We start from the raw sequence: 21,992 nt of genomic DNA on the forward strand, positions 1-21,992 counted from the left end.
AAATGCTCAGGGTGCCTTAAATCCGCAAGAGAAAACAATACTATAAAGTGTTCACTACAATCCTGTGGAAAAGTTTTCTGTCACCCCTGTGTAGGCTTGACCGCTCAGTCTGTCGCTCATAAGAAACAATGGGAATGCCCGGAGTGCTCCGTGGCTCATAGACTAGGAGGAGATAACACAAACACGCCTGTCCGAACCGACGATCATCACCTTAATATTACCATGAGAAAAAAGGAATCAGTCCAAGCTGTGGTGTCCGGAAACGACGTCCAGGAGCTCACCGCCGAGATACGCAGATTGACTAACGAGCTGTCCTCTGTCAAACAACGGCTTGAAGATGCCACACAGTCACTCCAAGCTTGTCATGAGCGTCTGGAGTCGCTCGAGTGTAAGGTAACATCTAACGAAAACCTCATTAAGCAGTTGGTGAGCAATACTCGAGAAATTGACATCCTCAAGGCAAGCATACATAACTTTCAACATGACCTAAATGACCAGTATCAACAACAGCTGAGGAACGAAATTGAACTGGCTGGCATCCCTGAAAACCCTGGAGAAAACCTACATCACATAGCAATGTTATCAGCCCAAAAAGTTGGAGTTAAAATCGACGACTTGGAAATTGACTGGGTCAAAAGAGCAGGTCCTCGCATTGCTAAAAGTGTAAACTCAAAACCTGATATCTTACCTAGGCCTGTGGTGACCCGCTTCCATCGTAGAACTATAAGAGACGAAATAATGAAGGCTGCAAAATCAAGAAGGAATATAAACAGCACAGACTTAAACGTTCCCGGAGAAGCTCGCAAGATATATTTCAACGAGAGACTTACAAAACAAAACAGAACAATATTTCGCGAGGCACGTAGTATGTACAAGAAGTTCGGATTTGCCTTCTGCTGGTGCAGCAATGGTAACATATTTGTCAGACAAAGAGAAGGTAAAAACGCAATACAGATTCGCAATCAAAATGATCTCTCTAATACTTTTAAATCTGATGAGGTTGTTCGCACAGGTGAGTAACAAGAACAGAACTGTAAAAGTGTCTTGTGTAGGTATCTTAATTAGTAAGTATTTTAATAGGGAAACTCTCATAAAGGTATATTATTTGTGTCAATATAATATTGTACCTCATGTTAAGCTTAATCTAAACTCTAATCAAGTCTTAAAGTTTAAGTTTAAATTTAAGCATTGTGCCGGAATATGTATAACGTTTTTCTGTAAAACAACAATATTAAATCAGTCGCTAATAGGTGTACACAGGAACTTACTTTATTGTGTTACTAACATTTTGTATTGTGTTTTTCTCAATGTCACCATATAATAAAGCCATAAACTATATTGTTTTTCACTATAACATAATTTTAAACTACATACTCATTTATATAGTGTTAGCTAAGGCGTATTGCCTATTATGCATCTGTTATGCTGTTAACACTACAAACATATTATTATTATTTTTAACAGCAAAATTGAAAATGTTAAAGTTGAAACATGAACATTGTGATAAATGTATAATTAATGACTTGTGGTTATGTACAACAATATTAGTTTTAAACTATCATTTTCTAAAATTTTTAATTGTTAGCCTTTGCTATTTGGCTGATTATTGTGATCGAACTGTAACACTATTCTGCAAACAAGCCACAAACGGTTCCTACTTTATAACAACAATATTCAATCAATCGCTAAAAGGTGTACACAAAAACTTACTTTATTGTGTAACTAATGTTTTGTATTGTGATTTTTCAGCGTCACCACGTTATAAAGCTATAAACCATATTATTTTTCACTATTTAAATGCAATATTGTATTGCATCCTTGATTATAATGGGTTAGCTAAGGCATTTTGCCTAATATGCATCTGTTATGTTTTTTGCACTGTAGACATAGAGTTGAGATATGATTATTGTGTTGAATATATAATTTATGCCAGATATATAAAAATGTTAGTTTTAAACTATCAATTCCTAAAATATTTACACAATAACCGTTGCTATTTGGCTGAATATTGTGTTCAATCCTTTGTACTATCTTGTAAACAAGCCCCAAACCTTAATTATTTTTTTAAAATCTACATTCTTATAACAACAGTGAAGGCAGATTGTTTGAAGTGGACTTGTTATTCTGTTAATCATAATATAGAAAATATGTGTTCAACAGTTACTGTAAAAGTTTATCATTTGTTACTTAGCTGTTTAAAATTGCTAACATGTTGTTTTACAACTCACACCTTAAGATTAACTGGACTCACAGTATAACAAAAGCATGCAAGCAGGTAACATATTATGTAATTATAAAATTATGTTTGTTAATTATTTCCCTACTATTACTACTATCCCTATTATTTCCCACTTATATTAAAACAATAATATACTATTATCCTCAACTTAATTTGGAATACTGCTCTATAACACTAAGAAATACTAATTCAAATGGATTAATATTATTACAAAAACACATTAACAACTACTTAATCATTAAATTGCAATTTCTGATACTTTTTTCGAAAATACTCTGCTACAGCCTCTTGCTACTACAATTGCACCAGGTACCGTTGAAAAATAAATTAGCATTTATATTATTCAGATTAGTTTATCAAATAATGAGTACTACAAATTTCATTGAATCCCTGGATATTCTTTTGTCAGCTTCACGTTCCCAATGCCAAGTGTTAGCAGGAGACATAAATTTAAACATTACAGAACCAGTAGACAATGTTTGGTCACAAGATTATCTATCGTTGCTCTTGACTTATGGCCTTGTTGCAGCAATATCGCTGCCCACTAGATGTAATGCGTGTCTAGATCATATATTTGTTAGCAGTGGTAAGGATGTGGTTGGCCTAGTATGTTCGGTTGACATTACTGACCATGATTTAACAATAGTTGGTATAAACACTAACACGAATACAAAAAACAAAACAAAATCATTCACTTTGAAACGAGACATTGATAATATAATAAATGACCTAAAGGAAATAAATTGGGTGGATGTATTCGATGAAAAAACTAAGAACATACATGATCAAACACGATCTTTCACTAATACTCTCACGGACATAATTAATAAACACACTTAAAAAAATACCACATAAATCTTCAAAAGCTATTTTAAAGCCATGGATTACTCCTGGATTACTGCGATGCATTAGACACAGAGATCGTCTACATACCCGTTGCAAACTAAATCCGCAAGACGAAACGGCAAAACTTGTATACAATCGTTACCGTAATTACACTAATGATCTGCTCAAAAAAATAAAACAAGATCATGAGTCGTTGAAGTTAAAAAACAACTCTAAGAACCCTAAAGTACTATGGAAGACAGTGAAGGAAATCTGTAACTTAGAGAACAAGAAAAAAAACTCTACCGACTTACTACAAATCAAAGGTGTAAAGATTGACGAGTCACTTGATATATGTAACAAACATTTTACTTCGATTGGTCAAACCTTTGCTACCCGTATCCTCAAACGCAACAACATAACCGAAGACGAACTTGCTTCTAAAATAAAATCTAACGGCACTCCTTCTGGCTCCTTTTTCCTAGAACCAACTGACACAAACGAAGTTACGACCCTAATAATGCAACTTGATAACGATAAATTAGCAGGGCTCGATGGACTACAAAACAGGCTTATAAAACAAATTAGTAGTGAAATATTATCTCCATTAACATACCTTTATAATAAAAGTCTCTCATCTGGAATTTTCCCTGATGATTGGAAGGTTGCTGCTGTCTGTCCGATTCACAAGGTTGGGCCACGTGATGTTCCCAATAATTATAGACCCATATCATTGCTAGGAATCTTCTCCAAAATCCTGGAAAAAATTGTTAATGTACGTCTAATCAAATTTCTTGAGTCAAAAAATATTTTATCAAATAACCAATTTGGTTTTAGACGACAAAGGAGTACGGCAGATGCCGTAGAGCTTCTGGCTTCCACAGTCGTCTCACAGTTAGATGGAAATAGAGCCTGTCTTGGGGTCTTTCTCGACCTAGCCAAAGCGTTTGATACCGTATCAATTCCAATTCTGCTTAAAAAACTTGCAAACAAAGGTATCAATGGACACGCACTTTCCTGGTTTGAGAGCTATCTAAACAACAGATCTCAACAAGTAAAGATAGGCGAACATACGAGCTCTGTCAGGAATGTTAAATTCGGTGTTCCACAAGGCAGCATTCTAGGACCAACCCTATTCATTTTATATATGGATGATATCCATATATAAAATGAAATCTTAAGAACGCTGTCCTTCTTTGTTACGCAGATGACACTGCTATTGTGTTTCATGGCAGTGACTGGAAAGAGGCGGTGTGGACTGCTAGACATGGCCTATCCATAATAAGTGACTGGCTGGAGAATAACTTGCTAACCCTAAACACAGACAAGTCTAATTTTGTTTGTTTTCATAAAACAACATACTTGTTTCACTATGTCTGCTACTGTAGAAAATCCAACTCTGTAGCTGTGGGCAATGGTTTTTTAGCTATCGCCCGTTGCAATAAATCTGATTTTTTTTAAATATAATTGCCACCCACAATAGGGCCATAAATATTTGCATATATTATGAATGAATTTGTCCATTAATCTTTGAAATGTAGCGGGTGCATTTCGTAAACCAAATGGCATCCTTTTAAAACGAAAGGTCCCAAATGGCGATATGAAGCTTGTTTTATCATAATCTTGTAAATCTATAGCAATTTGCCAGTAACCTGATTATAAATCAATTGTAGACATAAAAGGCATGACTTTTGCCTGATTTAATAAGTCATCAATTCGTGGTAGTGGATATCTATCTGGTTTTGTTATATTATTCAGAGTTCTGTAATCTACACATACTCGAACATCGTTATCACCTTTTGGTACTAATATTACAGGTGCAGACCAAGCAGAATCGCACTCTTCTATAATGTCATTAGCTATCATTTCATCAAGTTTCTCTCGTAATTGTTGTTGTCTGGCAGGAGAGAGTCTATAAGGTTTAACGCTAATAGAATAAAGATTTACTGTCTCTATTCTATGTTGAGTAAAAGGAGTTGGTTTTTTATTCTTTTGAAAAAATATCAGAATATTCAGATAACAAATTATTAAAAATTATCCTTTCATCATGATTCAGTGAAGTACCTTTATTGGGACGGAAATAAATATCAACAGAATACAAAGATGTAGGATTTATTTTTAAATATTCTACACGATGGTCAGTAAATAAATTTTCTTCCGCTGGTTCACGTGGTCACGTTGGTCGGGGTGGAGTGTCCAGCTTAACAATTTTCGACCTCGGTCGCTTCATATCTGGAGGAAAACTTTCCGTGTCTTTTGTTGGCGTAATTTTCAGTGGAGATAACATATGATTCTTGTTGAACTCTTTTGCCCACTTAATGAATTCGGAATTGGGCTTGTTTCGCTCAACAATGTCACCATCATCTGTTTCTAGCGATAGACGCTTAGCGGCATTTAACGGAATAGGCGTACTTGCTAATTGGAGGAAACTAAATAACTTATTTGGGTCGTCGATAACACTCCAGTGACTTTGGGGTAAATTTAGGATGATTCCAGCAGCTTCCAGGAAATATATTCCCAAGAGTGTGCGGTTGTCACTCGCTTCCGGGATTGCTGACAATTTTATGGGCAGTGAACGATCTCCAACAATAACATCTACAGTTGACACGAACAAATTTGTTTGTCTTGTGGTGCCATCTGCAAGACTTAAAAGTGCACTTTCTTTTGCAAATGACACACCACTCAGCACCAAGTTCTTATACAATTGGGCACTGGCAATACTGGTTCGTGCAGCCGTGTCCAAAAACGCATATCCTTTTTTAACTTTAATAGTTATTTCTATTGTAAGGATTTTCGATTGTCTTTTTACTGCTGATTGTAATGAATAAAAAGAGACAGCTTCTGGAGGGGTCTCCTTATTTTTACAGTTTTCACAATTACTGCGGAATACTCCCGGGGCACCACATCCGTAGCAAGTGATGGTCGGTTTTGGCTGAACCTTTACATCCGCCATTCTCTTCCTGCAGACTTCAAATTGATGTCCTTTTTTCCCACAATATGTGCATCTTTTAAAACCCTTCCGGACACTTCCATCTTTTGAATCTCCTTTGAAAGGCTTTCTAAATGTCTTCCGCGCTCCAGTAGATCTGCAAATGTTTTTATTTCGGACCTCGGAATTTCCTTCTTGTAATTTACGGCCAAAAGTCCGTATATAAAATCTAATTGTTCCTCCTCTTTGTGCCTTTTTGATGGAAGCTGAGACAGTAAAACACGCTTCCTCACAAAGGAAAGAATCGATTTTCTCATTAGTTTGCTTCTTCGAGAACTGCAGCTCAAGATATACCTCGTGTGGCTGCATCTTAGGTGCAAATGAACTTTTTATTGCTTCAAGGGCTTGGTTCCACTTTTTGATGTCGCCTTTTACTCCGCTCCACCAAGTAGCAGCAGGTCCAGTAAGCAGTAATGTAAGTCCTTCGAGAGCGTCTTCGTCGGAAATCTTTTCAATTTTCATATAAATAGAAATATTTGTGACAAATTCTTTAACTTTACTATAGCACCGTTCGCCGTGAAAAAGTGATGAGCACTGAGCGAAGCTTTTGTTTGTCTCGGTTTTATCAGTCAGCTTGGTCATTAGTGCCGTAAATTGTTCCGTCGTCATTATTACCATTTCAGATTTCTTTTCAGTCATTGTTCATTATTGTTTTTGCGTTGGGCGCCAATATAGTGTTGTTATGGAATGAAACAACACAAATGTGTTATTACTACGTTTATTGTCTTAATAAACAATGTCATACATTAAGCATATATGTAGCCTATTAGTGGTTCGTGGAATGGATTGCGGGGCTATCGCATTCCGTAACCTCCTAGCTGGCTTGTCCTGAGGGCTGCGGGGTTGCCGCTCAGGTAAGCAGAGGCAATAGAGAGGACTGCGGGGCTATCGCACTCCGTGCCGTCTAGGGAACGACTTACTTGATGTTGGCTGCGCCGCTCCTTTTATACTCGTTTGTGACGTATGTAGTGGCATCCATCACGATGTAAATATTGATCGGCATCGATGTGTGCGTGTAGGCGAGACTTGTATTGTGTTTATTTGTTACAATTTCTATTATTCTGCCTTTAAATATTGTTTTCTTATACTTTCAAAATCAAACCCATTAATTTAGCTACGTAAGTTTTTACTTTAGCGTTTTCCATTATCCCTTTCAGTAATCTTTTTTCTGCTTGTTTCTTACAGTTCTCTTACGTCTATTTCAAAGCAACTTCTAATATTTCTTCGCGCGTTTTCATCTTATCTACACTGAGTTTTAGATTTTTTAATTCAGTTTCATTGTTTTTTTTTTTTGTCTTGCAATATTTATTTTATTCTTTGCAGTGACTATTCGTTTTTTTGAGATTGTTCAATTTTTCGTAATAAAATTATGCCCTTTTTTAACTCTTCACGTCTCTGTTAAGTGAATTTTCTTTGAATGATGCTCCACTGCACCCGTATGATGATGTTGATTATCTTTCTCTTGATTCTCCTCATTGTTTTGTTGTTTTTTGTTTGACTTGTTAATCTAACTTTCTGTATCATCTTGGGTTTGATCAGATGTGTTTGAACTTTGGTTCTTCAGTAAATAGACTGGATAATCTGACAAACAAAAAAGGTGGTGGGCTTTAATTAAAATTTTGGAAGTTGGGTCTGATAATACTTGTTTTTTTTTTACTGGGTATTTTTATTTGCCTGCCTATGCAATGGAGGCTCTGAATGGGTGGAAGATGATGTGCCTGGTCTGGGTTCGCTAAATTGAGATGGTAATTGAGTCATCATAGGGTCGTCAAAGTCTAGTCTTCTGTTTTGATAAGTACATTGATTCATCTCCCCATAATGCGATGGAGACTCTGAATGCATAGATAATGATGTGCCTGGTCTAGTTTCATAAAATTGAGATGCCGATTGAGTCATCCGATCTTTATATTGGTACCGTAAGTACATGCCATCAATGTCATGCATAATTTTTTTTAATTTTCGGATAATTTTCACAATTTATTTGCTAATAATTTTTCATACAAGTCGCAATCATCTTCTTGATGAACAGGCTGTTGGGTCTTTTGAATCGTAGATTTAAAGTTGGCAAGAGCATCTTTTACAATAGCTCTTGCTTCAACTAGTTCTGAAGGGGTTTTGTGTCGTCGGCTTGTTTGGCTGCAATCTTCAATGGCTTCAATGTTGCTTCTGTAGTTTTCTACAGCACACACAATTAGGTAAAGGTTCTATAATAAATTATAACTAGCTGTCCTGGCAAACGTTATTTTGCCATATAAAGTATTTGAAGTTGTAATGTAGTTCTTTATTTGTACTTAAAGAATATTATTTTATTGAAGTGACGACGCTATCCCGTCGCACAAACAATGTTTGTCGTCAGTCTCGAGTTGTAATAATTTGCTATTATTTATTCAACAAATGCACTTATGAATATAAAAAGTAGTCAGTAGTCTATTCTTAAACCTACTGAATATGTATATAAGTCAAAATCAGTAAAGCCGTTTCGATGGAGTACGGTATTCGGTAACTAACATTGTGACACGAGAATGTTATATATTAGACAAGCGACCCGCCCCGGCGTCGCACGGGTATAAAATATATAGCAACTGAAAAAATTATTTAAATCGATAGCCTATGCCAAATAACATAAAAATTGCTCCAGTAGTTTGCAAGATAAGCCCTTTCAAATAATTTCCCCCGTTTTTTCCACATTCTCCTATTAGTCTTAGCGTAATAAAATATAGCCTATAGCCTTCTTCAATAAATGGGCTATCTAACACTGAAAGAATTTTTCAAATCGGACCAGTAGTTCCTCAGATTAGCGCGTTCAAGTTAGCCCTTTTCCCCGTTTTTTCCACATTTTCCTGTATTTCTTCGGTCTTATTAGTCTTAGCGTGAAAAAATATAGCCTATAGCCTTCCTCGATAAATGGGCTATCTAACACTGAAAGAATAATCAAAATCCGTTGCGCAGTTAAAGAATAAAGGGAACAAAGGGACATGAGGGAAAAATGCGAATTTGTTTTATAATATGTATAGATGATACTAGATAATGCCCACAACTCTGTTGTACCAAAATTCGTTATTCGCGCGGGAACAGTTCATTTTTCTGGAATAAAAAGTATACTATGTTCTTCCATACAAAGGCGAATGCCCAAAGGTGGTACCAAAAAGTTTCATGCGTCAAGATGAAAATCTAATAGTCATTATTTTTCGATTTTTTTTACGTTATTACAGGCTATGAATCCAATTTTTGAACCCGGAATTCAAATTAAAGAATAAAAATTACTAAATGACTCCCTCCACATTCGGTTAGTGATGTAGTGCATTATTAGAAACACATCAAACAATAAATTGCAACAATATCGATTCATTCAACTAAAGCAAATATTACATTTTTTATAAATATTACTTGCTTAAATAGCAATTTCCGAATGATAATATTATTTATTGATATCATGTAATAGCTTTTCTATATTATGTATGTTAAATAACAGTAAAATTAAGCTAATCCATTACACCTAATCGATTCAGTGCTGCTATTAGTCATAAAATCGATATTTTTGATAAACTTCGATTCATCGACCCCATCCCTAACCGACATTATTTTCTGACATCTGTCATTGCCACATTTGTGAATATGTCCATCCGTGTTTTATTTTTCAGATTAATTTCACAAAATAATATAAATGGAAGAATGTAGACATACTAGTTAGTCTTTTACTGGTTTATTTAAAAAAAATTAAATGTTTTCCCCCTTCTTCGGTGGTGGCGCTTTTTTGCCGCTCACTCGTGTGTTCCGTCAAATGTTATTTTAATAATTCGTTTTTCTATAATAAAACTGTGTTGTATTTCAAACTAAATAGTTTCATTTCTACAGGTTATGGGCCGTCCCATTCCTATTTAGTGAAAGCCACAATCTTTATTATGGAGAAAAATAATTTCGAACACGTGCACCGTCATGGCTTCGAATAACCTACAAATTGAAAATTGTCGGGAAGAGACAATTACAATACTTACTTGGAAATTTGCCATAAGGACTTATTTGGAGCATGGAGAGCTATGGAATTCCAAGAAAGATTTCAAGGCAAAGTCGAAAATTATCTTGTTAGTCGAACCTTTAAGCCGAGACGGCTTGTGAGGTATGGGAACGACTACAGAAAGTTTTTGAGGACTGCGGCCTGTCAAGGAAAGTCGGTTTACTGAGAGATCTAATCAATACCTCCCTAGATAGTTGTACTAATGTTGAAGACTATGTAAACAGAATCATGAGTACGGCACACAAGTTGAGGAACATTAATTTCAAAGCAAAGTATGAGTGGTTAGGAACTCTAATGCTAGCAGGTTTACCAGATAATTATAAACCAATGATCATGGGAATTGAGAGTTCCGGAATAAAAGTATCTTCCGATTTCATTAAGACAAAACTACAACAAGAAGTACAAGTTTCAGAGTCTTCAGCTTTTCAAGCAAAACACAAGTACAATAGGAACAATTTTAATAGCCAGCCTAAGCCTTAAGGGAAAAGACCCCAATGCTTTAATTGCAACAGATATGGGCATATTAAGACCCAATGTACTGCGAAGAAAAATACAAGCAATAATAATGTTTTTTCAGCCATTTTTTCAGCTTACAGCACATTGAATCGAGATGATTAGTACATAGATTCCGGCGCAACTATGCACATGACGAGGCGTGCTGATTGGATGCATGATTTGCAACCTCCTCCGATCCAAAAGATAATGGTGGCCAACAATCAATTAGTCTATTGCACAGGCAATAGATAGGTAAACTAAACATCCGAACTGTTACAAACAACACTGAATATGACATTAAGATGAGAAACGTTTTACTTATACCAGACCTTAGCGCAAAATTGTCGGTCAGTCAGTTGACCAAAAATGGTTGTAATGTACAATTTACAAAAACAGGCTGTCACATATACAATGCAAAGAAAAATCTCGTCGCAACAGCAAGGCTTACTAACAATTTGTAAAGACTAAACACAGTCACTGGCAAAGCATGTGCAGTTTTTCCCTATGAGAGTAAGGCTGATATTAGTATATGGCATAGGAGAATGACTCATTTAAATTTGGCAGATGTTAGAAAATTAGAAAATTGTACTGAAGGTGTTAAAATAACAAAAGGCATATTAATGTATGTAAACCATGCTGCGAAGGGAAACAGAGCAGACTTCCGTGTCCACACTCCGGCTAAAGAGCTAAGGGCTTGTTAGAAATAATACAATCCGATCTCTGTGGTCCTATGGAGACCACATCTGCAGGTGGAGCAAAATACTTTATAAATTATAACCTTTGTAGATGATTTCTCACGAAAAATTTATGTATATTTCTTAAAGAGCATGTCGGATATAAAGTCATTGTTAAAAATATTTAAAAATGAATTCGAAAAAGAAACCAGTAAGAAAATAAAGATTCCTAGAACTGACAACCGAAAGGAATATTGTAATAATATATTTTTAAAATTCTTAGCAGATTCTGGCATCAAACGTCCACACCTTATTTATATTCCGGATCAGAATGGTCTGGCGGAGCGGAGAAACAGGATACTGCTGGAGCGAGCCAAAGCTATGCTGTGTCAGGAGTATAAAATAAAATTAATATGGATGAGACATTTTAATCAAGAACCACTTGAAAATTTCATTGGGATGATTCGAAGCCATGGCTGGAGAAACACAAATCCAACTGCAGCTGGCTTCCAATCATCCTTTGCTACACTCCTAATTAATAATTTAAGTGGGAAACATTCTCCTGGGTCAAATTGTGAAGAAGACGCTGGTAAAGGAATGTTTAATTCGATTTCAATATTATTTAAAAAACTGAATCAAATAGTGTTCCCACTGATTTTATATCATTCACAGAAAATGTTTTTGTAGATTTAAATGTAAAAATCGCAAACCCTAGAATAAAAGCCTCATTGCAATATGTTACAGGATTAACGCTTTTTTCAAATATACAAACACACCTACCTAACACCTACATTTTAGGTGTCGTTGGTGAAAGGGCAGTCTTTGCCCGTTTTCACCAACGACACCTAAAATTTAGGTGTCCCTTAAGGCAATATAAGGGGCACCTAACGCAAGTTTTGTTTTCACCGACGTTTAAGTAACACCTAAACCATTATAATTTAGAGGATGAATTGACAAGCCCGTAAAACTTAGGTGACGTATATTTTGATTAACGGCCATTCCCAATATTTGATCTATCTCTGGTTTTGCCCTACTAGAGATAGGAATAGCTCGCAATTGACATAAAATGTATGTCTCTAATGTCTAATGTGAGCTATTCCTATCTCTAGTATGGAAAAACCAGAGATAGATCAAATATTGGGAACGGCCGTAAAACAACCTATTATGCGATTCATCCGTCGATCCATAGCTCATAATTGACATAAAATATGTCTCTAATGTCTAATGTGAGCTATTCCTATCTCTAGTAGGGCAAAACCAGAGATAGATCAAATATTGGGAACGGCCGTAAGTGAATCAAATAACTTGTCAAAAAACAATCTGTAGTCTGGGTACAGTCTTCCGGTAGTATCTTCTTTTCTGCTAAGTATCCCATTGTCCTAGCAACTTTTTGACTTAGGACCTGTTTTGCTTCATTTTTTGAAACTTATCAGGGGTGATGTGGCTGTCTCTCAATTTTTGCATAACCTTGCACCTTTGTAAGAAGGGTCTTCGTTATATAATTGCATTCAATTTCTTTTTATGAGATGGGGGGGGGGGGGGCATAGAGAGGGATAACTTCAGCGTCATCTATCTCAAAAATTTCTTAGCGGAGTATATCATTTCTTTGAAAATATTTTCTTTTAGTCCCTTCAATAAGAATATTAATTGCTTTCGAGATTGTCGTGCAAATGCAATTCTCTGATGATTTCTTTTATTAAGATTGACACAGTTCAACAGCACTTGTGGTTCCAGAACAGAAGGTGTAAAGCTTAGAACAAACCTACGCGTCAGTGACGGAGCGTCAAGTTGCGTCAAGTTGTCAAATGTGTTTTTTGTATACAAAACACACATTTGACAACTTGACGCTCCGCTTCGCAGTCGCCTGGTCGCGTAGGCTTTCTTGGCGTTAAAAAAAAAAAAGGTTTGGCCTAAGCTTTAGCTATTGGTATCTTAATTTTTTTTTAATTCCACGTATCATAAATACTAGAGCACGATCTGCTAATTTTGGTTTTTTGTTTTTCCGTCACAGACAAAGTCAGAAATTTCGTCCTTTCTAGGATTGTATTGAAAGTTAGGGAAGATTGACATTTTGTCGAAGAGTAAGGGGTATAGCTTGTCATCTTTTTTAATTTTCTTTACTCTTCTATTTAATTGCAAAAATATATTTTTATTGATACCTGGCTTTAAATTAGCCCTCGAAATTAATTTGCTCAAGGTCATGGTGGATGGCAAGACAAAACGTTCTTGAAGCCATTTATAAGCTCTAGGGCTGCGTTTGCACAAGCTTAATGCCATAATTTTTTTGATTCTGAAAATCTATACTTCTTCTTTTTGCCTACTTCTCGAAATTGCATAAGAGTGAAGATAGCTGATAAGTTTTTAAACTTTCCCAGTCCTTTTAGGAAACTATTGTTTTCCGTCAAACGTTCAGCCATGTTAATCTTTAAATATAAAACTCAAAGGTGACATAGCCCAAACCACTGACCGGATCGGGCTAAAATTTGGCATGCAGGTAGATAATATGACGTAGCCATCCGCTAAGAAAGGATTTTGATCGATTCTACCTCCTAGGGGTTAAAATTGGAGATGAAAGTTTGTATTTAATAATACTTCTTAACGCGAGCGCAGCCGCGGGCAAAAGCTCGTTTTGCGTAAATATTGTAATAATTGTTTTTCTATAATAAAACCGTGTTGTATTTGTCCTTGATGGAGCAACGCCATATGAAAAGTGGAATGCTTACAGATCCTAAACTGTGGAAGAAGCTTTGTCCAGTGCTGAAGCTAAGCAATGGAGAGATGCTTTGGACGAGGAGTATAAATCATTGATAGATAATAATACATGGGAGCTGACCCATTTACCACCTGGCAAGCGTGCTAGTGAGTTTTGAAAACCATTAAAAATAAAAGAAAAAGGTGTAGTTACAAAGTATAAAACTCGACTGGTTATAAAAGGATGTTCTTAAAAAAAGGGCATAGATTACAATGAAGTTTTCTCACCTGTGCCTTCTTGCAAGGCGACATCGAGGAGGAAATATATATGTTATAACCTCTACTATTTAAGGAAGGAGAGAAGTTATATTTACTAAAAATCATTACGGCCTCAAGCAGGCAAGTCACCAGTACTACGGAGAAATGCTCGTCGGGACCCGTGCATCCGCCAGCTGTAGGAGACAGGAACATCGCAGTGTTTTAGTGGGTAGGGCCGCGGCACTCACCATCTTCACCGCGGCGAGCCCCACATTTCCGCAAAAAAAAGGGCAAGTCACCAGTGGAACAGAAAATTAGATTCTACATTGAAAAGTTTGGGTCTAAAGCAATCAACCTTAGATCCTTGCATTTATCTCAAAATTGTTGACAAGAACAACATATTGTTTATTGCTACATATTATGTTGACGATTTAATTTTGTTTACAGACGAGCACCAGTCCAGTGACTACATCAAAAATGAACTCAGTAAAAAAATTAAAATAAAGGATCTAGGAGAACTATGTTACTGCATTGGAATACATGTGTAGAAAGAGACAGAGAAAAGGGAATAGTTTACTTAGATCAAAGACTTTATATACAAGAAGTATTGATTTTTTTTTTATTATTTATCCAAATAAATTTACATTTTTTCTTAGACAATACAAATCGCCAAACTACATAACAGTTTGTTGGCGAATTTCACCGGATACAACATATCTCAAAACTTTATAACATTTTTACATAATTATTGAATTTATATAACTTGTAATATAAATCCAGCATCAAACATAATTTAACATCTAAATAATTTTTCAACAATATAATAATATTCTAAGAAACTGAAATTACTTCTTTCACAATAATATAACAAGTCTTACAGTCTCATTAATCATTATTATACCATTTAAAATAAAAATAAATTGTATTATTACAATACCTGTAGGTATATAATATTTTATTACATATTATTATATAATATATTTAATTTTTATATTTAAATAATCATTCATCATACCATCAACTGCTAGTATAACTTTTCAAAAATTTTTTTTTTAATTCTTTCTTTAAAGTTAACATACTGGCTTTATTGCTATCATCTCTTATAAATTCTATTTTATTAAATAATGTGGGAGTCATGTATTTCCTAGTTCTTTTACCATAATTATTTCTTACATTTGGTATTACATATTTGCCTTGTGTAACATTTCTAGCCTGATATTTATGATGATCAATTTTTTCTTTTATATTAATATTATATTGCTCTAATACTACTAAATACGAAACTTTTGCATTCACCGGTATTATTTCACAAATGTTAAACAATTGTTCATAATTTTCCTTACAACGTGTTTTCACTTTTTTATTTACCAAATATTAAATAAGTCTAGTCTGTAATTGTTTTATTTTATCTATTTCAGTTTTAAATGTAAGTCCATAACAACTCAGCCCATAGCTTATTAGGGAATCTGCAAGTGCCTAGTAGATAAGATACAGTAGTTTCTTTAATGACATATTTATTGAGATGAAAAAAATTACCTAAAGCCTTGTATCCACTTGAGCATGCTCGGGCGAATGAGCCGCTCATTCGCCTGAGCATGCTCAGAGGAACAAAATGAATGTTTTGGTCGAACGAGCCTCAACATTGAAAAAGCTGTGCTCAGTATATGCTCGGCTCCGTCATGTCTTCACGTGTCCGTGTAGCTGCTGCTGCCTTTATAATCATTCACTGTGCCATAAAGAAGAAGAGAAAACCACCAAGGTGGTGGATGAGAGAAATGTATCGTCATCGAAGAAACAACTCGGCTAATATAATTCGTGAATTGACTTTCGAAGGAGATAACGAACCATTTAACAACTTTACAAGAATGTCAAGGATTGATTTTGAATATTTACTGTCATTGATCGGACCGCAAATTAAAAAAAAGATACACATATGCGTGAGGCCATATCACCGGAGGATAAGTTACTGATAACGTTAAGATTTTTAGCTACAGGAGATTCCTATACTAGCTTGCAATACATGTTCAAAGTATCTAAACAAAGTATAAGCCGTTTTGTTCCGGTAGTGTGTGAAGCTATTATACAGGCACTCAAAGATTACATTAAGGTAAGCTATTTCGATTATTTATAGTATATGTTGTTTTTTTTAAAGTAAGGGGCCATCCACATATTACGTCACGCAAAATTTCGACTTTTTGAACCCCTACCCCCCCCAATGTCACGCTTTTTAGTATCCCTTTACCTGTATTTAACATGTACTGTCACACTTCCCCCCTCCCCCATCAGGTGCGACGTAATATGTGGATGGACCCTAAGTAGGTAGGTAAGTTTATCAAATAAATGCAAAAAGCGGGTGAAATATTTTTTATTACATTTAAAAATTATCATAGAATAATAATGTAGTTTTTAAATGTTAAATAAATTCTGAGAGGTTAACAGCGATTCAGTGAATTGGTTATCAGCATTTGCTGTTTCTGCTGGTGATGGTCGATTAATCGATTCCAAAGTTGGTGACGGTGGCGCAGGTGGCGATGAAACAGTTGATGTACTTGTAGTATACCCACATTGTTGTGGCTAATTGTAATATTCACGTGGACAATAGACATTTGGTGAATAATTTCCTATATCTGCCTGGAATATTATATTATTAATGGCATGTTTGACACAGGCCAAGGTACCTATATCGTATTTTTTTAGTTCGTTGGCAATATGCAATCCATAACTTGTGTACGGGTCATCATTGTCCGCTGTTTTCTTCAAAAGTTCATATGCACTCTTTACCATTGGATTGTCATATTCTATTTTCTTTTTCTTAGCACTTTTTTGTTTTTGAGGGCGCATTTCACTGCATTGCACTTCGTTTGCATATCGCACGGCATTTTATAACAAATGCAGAATTACCTTGGCAATACAATATAAATTAAATTAGTTTACTTATAAGAATTTTCTGAAAATTAGCTGAGCTCAAAAGTGCCATAATATTTTCTGAGTTGGTTGACGCAGTTCATCAGTTCAGTTAATTTTCACAAAATATATAACCACCAGGAATAGTGTACCTTTATATTAGTGAAAGAATTATCCATATTGGATCAGAAACACCAGAGTAATCTCCGGTAATGTTTGCGAGTTTGTTGTGTTTGTGAGTACCTCTTTATAATATCAGTATAGATTATGAAAATAAATAAACTTACATTGGAACTATCTCGAGTTTCATTTGGTTCACTTTTATCCATTAAAAATTTCATCCGATCAAATGCAAACCATTTTGACACATACGCTTGATCTTGACCTGAAACAAAAATATTGAATTATGTAATTCATATATTATATATGTACAGGTCGCGCAACGAATTAAGATCTTTCGACAAAAGTAGAGGGGGTATGCGCAGAAGTCAGTTTTTCGGTGTGTTTGGCGGTAGCGGGCTCGGTCAGGTGTGGATGCGCCGAACGCATAGACATAATATATACTGTTGTAAAGACCACCTGACAACTCGAAAATGCGTGACCATTTTTGATCTGTCAATGTGTGCGTGTGCTAGTGATGTATATTTTACTATCGATAGTATAGTATTTTGCTATCGATAGTTTAGTCCGTTCGAGTTATTTTACCTGAGTTTCTATAAGAAATAAATAATATGCAACTTTGATAGATTTGTATTTCAAATTAGGTATCATAAATTTTAATTGGCAAAAAAAGGTGACGATTGAAAAGTAGATACACATTTTCTTTTGGAATGTTATGACATGAGGTTCGTTTAGGGGTAAATAATGTACACTTAACACATTATAAAGTTACTTATTTATTACTCAGGTAAAATCTATCTGGTAAATCAGTCCTTACATTGAAAGTAAACGTTGAAAGTAAACAACACACATAGTATATTATATTTTATTCTTCAATTAAATACATATTACAATTATTTTGAACCGACTTCTAAACAGGAGGAGTCTAGACGTTCGCCTGTGGATATATTTTTATGTATGTTCAACGATTACTCCGCCGTTTATGAACCGATTTTCAAATTTTTTCTTTTGCTGTACATTGTATTGTTCCGAGTAGGTATCATGTTCACAAAAGTGGTGGTCTGGTCAATGAGAAATCGAAGTGACTCCTTGATATTCAAATGGGAACATGTGGTCCCAGAAAACGTTCAAAATCTTTCGATTAATAAATTTAAAAAAGTAGTCAAAGAACGTTTTGTGCCAAAGCCAAAATGATTTCATAATTGATGGCACATCTTGGGAGTAGAATGCTGAATGACTGCTTGCAAGGCTACTTCTACATGACTTACAATTATTATGTATCTATGTTTACATTGTATAATTTTTAGTTACAGCATTGTAAATTTTGTTTTAAAAGATTATTTTTTTCTCACTTTTTTTGGTAAAAAGTGGGCGTGCGAGTTTCTTACGCCGGTTAGTTACCGAACCGGTGGTAGGCACCATGTATTCTGAAAATATATTTTATTTTAGATTTGTTCAGAAATAAAGCAATTTTGATTTTGATTTTTTAAAACACTAACTGTAAGTATAGAAAACGTTAAGGACAGCTAAAATGAGTAAAATTATTATTTTTAAACAAAAAATTAAAACAGACTTCCAAGGCAATGACAATAGTAATATTATACTTATATTAACTAAAAAGTATTAAATAATTCTTATTCTCTACTCAGTATTAATTCTGTTCTCAATCTTCATTATTTTGCAATCGGTACCAGCTAACCTAATCGCCAGTTCTCTGACAGAATAGGTATAACAGCAACTTATATACTTAGGACTGGTACCGACTTCAAAATTATGAAGATTGAGTACAGAATAAGGATTATTAATACTTTTTAGTTCATATAAGTATGATCTTAAATGAACTAAAAAGCATTAATTGCTTATAATTGCTTATTTTTAATAATTGCTTCAGTAACAAGTGCAACAGTATATCAAACTTACTGGCACAAATAAAGTTGGGATAGCTCCTTTAACCAAAATAGTATTTATTCTAATTTTTCTTTAAAATTTTTTAATGAAATGTTTGCTACATATTGTTGAATTTTTCTTGGGATTCCAACCAACACGCCCAATTAATTTCAGCCATTTTCCTCTTATTAGAGCATCTTGAGGGAATCTGTAAAACAAATGATTATGATATATAAATATAAACCTTCCTCTAGTTTTAGAGTCACTCTATATTATAGTAGTTATATTATGTTAGCTATATTATACTATACTATATTATATTAGTTAAAATAAGATAATATGTCCTTTTTAGTCCGGCCGCACATTTTCCGAATTTCTGATCACAAAAATTCTAAGGTAAATGATTCTAAGGTGAATTGATAAATATAAAGGTAAATGATTTTTATTTTAGATTTATGTTATTGTAAAATATCGATAAGCATATCGATAAATTTGATTCAAGCACTACCGTATATGTAAGAAATTTTGATGAAAAAATTTTCTTCAATATTTGTGTAATATAGGAACAATAGTACCTTTAGTTACGCAAAATATGAAAGTAAAAGGGAGGATTCACAATATTTTATTTAAAATAGAGAACTAAAGACCAGAATATAGCAAAAATAAACACATCGTAGCAATTAGGACATGAAGATTAATTACGGGTGAAATGTATATTTTTCAGGATTATTCCTATGATTTACACTGCTATCACTCACAGCACAAGTTATTATTGTTATATATAATAGTATTTGTTGAAAATAACATACGATTTAAATAATAAATTGCAAATACCGAAAGGGCATAAAAACGATTGACGACTTTTGACGACCTGTCAAATAAAAGTTGTTACAATTTTCATTAGACTGCCTCTCTCTTTTCATCTTGTTATAATTCCATAAAGGATTTTCTTCTCTCTCGCACTCTTTGTTGGTCTTTAGCATTATAGGTTTATGGCCGAACGCATGCCAAACGTGGCTGCCGACACGCTATTGGTTCGTTAGTAATATATATTTTTTGCTATTGGTCACATAATCATCAATCATCATCAGCATCAATTAATGTTAAACAAGTCTCGTTATCCCACAAGCCACTCATTTTTCAAATAACAGAAAAAGTAAACGTAATTAAAACTCGGGGAATTCGACGCGCTCGCCTCAAACACAAAAACAACCGTCCACACTGAGCGCCGAGCGAATACTGAGCGCCTTTGAGCACGGACAAAAACCGACAGATGCCGGCTCGCCCTGAGCGCGCTCGGATTTGCTCGGGCCGAGCGTGCTTAGGCGTCTCCACTTGAGCGGCTCGGCCAAATGAGCCGCTCATTCACTTGAGCATGCTCAAGTGGATACAAGGCTTAATATTGATCGTAATCTACTACACACTGCATTGACATGCGCTTTCCAGTTGAAATCGTTATCAACTGTCAATCCTAGGTATTTGTATTTGTCTACTATTTCAATCGGTGCACATTTGCAATTATTTTTGTTATCATGTAGGCATTCGTATGTCTGTCCAATTATTTCTATATTAATATTATTCTGCTTATTATATTTACTATAAGGTGATGTAATTTGCATAGCTTTAGTTTTATTGAAATTTATGATAATGCCGTTGTCATGTGCCCATTTGGTTATGTTTTCAAAGTCAGATTGAATGTAGCTTTTTCCATTCGTTGGATTTTCAGATGAAAATAACAAGCACATGTCATCGGCATGCATAAAGGTTTTACAATTTCTTATAACATTTAATACACTATTTATCCCGCATTCATCCATCGCTCTCAGCAGCACATCATGATCTAAGGTGTCAAATGCCTTTTTGTAGTCAACAAAGTGTTTTCAAGTTTGTGTTTCTGTTCATCCCCTCTCTCCTTATGAGCAGCAGATTCACAATGGACCAGCCTTTCTGCCTCAAACCTTCTAATCCCCCCAGTTGCCCATTCCAACAGACAGTATGTTCAGAATTGTTTAATGTGAATCCGTCCGTAGTCATTAAATCCGGTCTGTCTGCATAGTAAATCAGATTATTCTCAAAAAACTCATGAGTCCTCTCTATTAAGTTGTGATACCCCAAGAATTGACCCATGACTCTGAATATGGGAGCATTTGATGCTTTCCTCTGATGGTTGTTCCATTTCTCATAATCAAAATGGTTGGCAATGCATATTCTTTCATAATTATCCAGTCCCTGTCCAGCCGTGTTGGCCATCATCTTTGTAGTTAGTGTAGTCAGGTCATCAGCCATAGTCAAACCCTTGAAAAGAGGAACAAAATGACATTTGATGAGATATTCTGTTATGACGAAGTACTCTCTTAATTTCCAAGACATCAAGGTAAAAAACCTTCCCTTCCTTTTAAGCTCCCTCTCTTTACCCTTTAGCCCTATAATTAGATCTTCTAAAGAGAGTCCGTGATCATTAACATCTTGCAAAAATTGCTTCCAGGTCGTGGCCGGACTGTTCAGAAACGTGGACAATACCTTTTTTGACGGTACAGGACCTTTCTTATCTGAATAATTTTTTGAAACATCTATCATATCAGGTATATCAAAGCATTGTATAAGTGGCAGTCTGTGCCAGTTATCCCCAAAGTCCTGTATTTGTTTGGGTGTTGAACAAGTTCCATCCTGTACATGTTTCTTCAAAATGTTATCATTGGCCATTTTGGATTTGTCTACATACCACCAAATTTCCACAAAAATTCATATTTTTGTAGATATTTGGTGTTTTCACTGGCTTGCATTCTGACATACCAAATTTATTTTTTGCCTGCGAACTGGGGGAGGAGCCTCCCAGTTTAAATTACTCCTTTGTGTAGCGGACACTTGGGGCTTCCTGTTTGCAGGTATTTTAGT

The 21,992-nt window shown here is 35.0% G+C and overlaps 1 protein-coding gene across 1 annotated transcript in view; it reads left to right on the forward strand.

The window, feature by feature from the left end:
- Positions 1 to 222: 222 nt before the first annotated feature.
- LOC121740549 (protein ANTAGONIST OF LIKE HETEROCHROMATIN PROTEIN 1-like) overlaps positions 223 to 21,992 on the forward strand; it is a 28,915-nt gene continuing 7,145 nt past the window's right edge. Inside the window, exons 1-2 of the mRNA XM_042133288.1 lie at positions 223 to 426; positions 16,108 to 16,293. Of these exons, the coding sequence (XP_041989222.1) occupies positions 223 to 426; positions 16,108 to 16,293 (390 nt within the window). The remainder of the gene's footprint in view (positions 427 to 16,107; positions 16,294 to 21,992) is intronic.

The sequence above is a fragment of the Aricia agestis genome, chromosome 3, assembly GCF_905147365.1.
Source record: "Aricia agestis chromosome 3, ilAriAges1.1, whole genome shotgun sequence".
NCBI classification, from domain to species: Eukaryota; Metazoa; Arthropoda; class Insecta; order Lepidoptera; family Lycaenidae; genus Aricia; species Aricia agestis.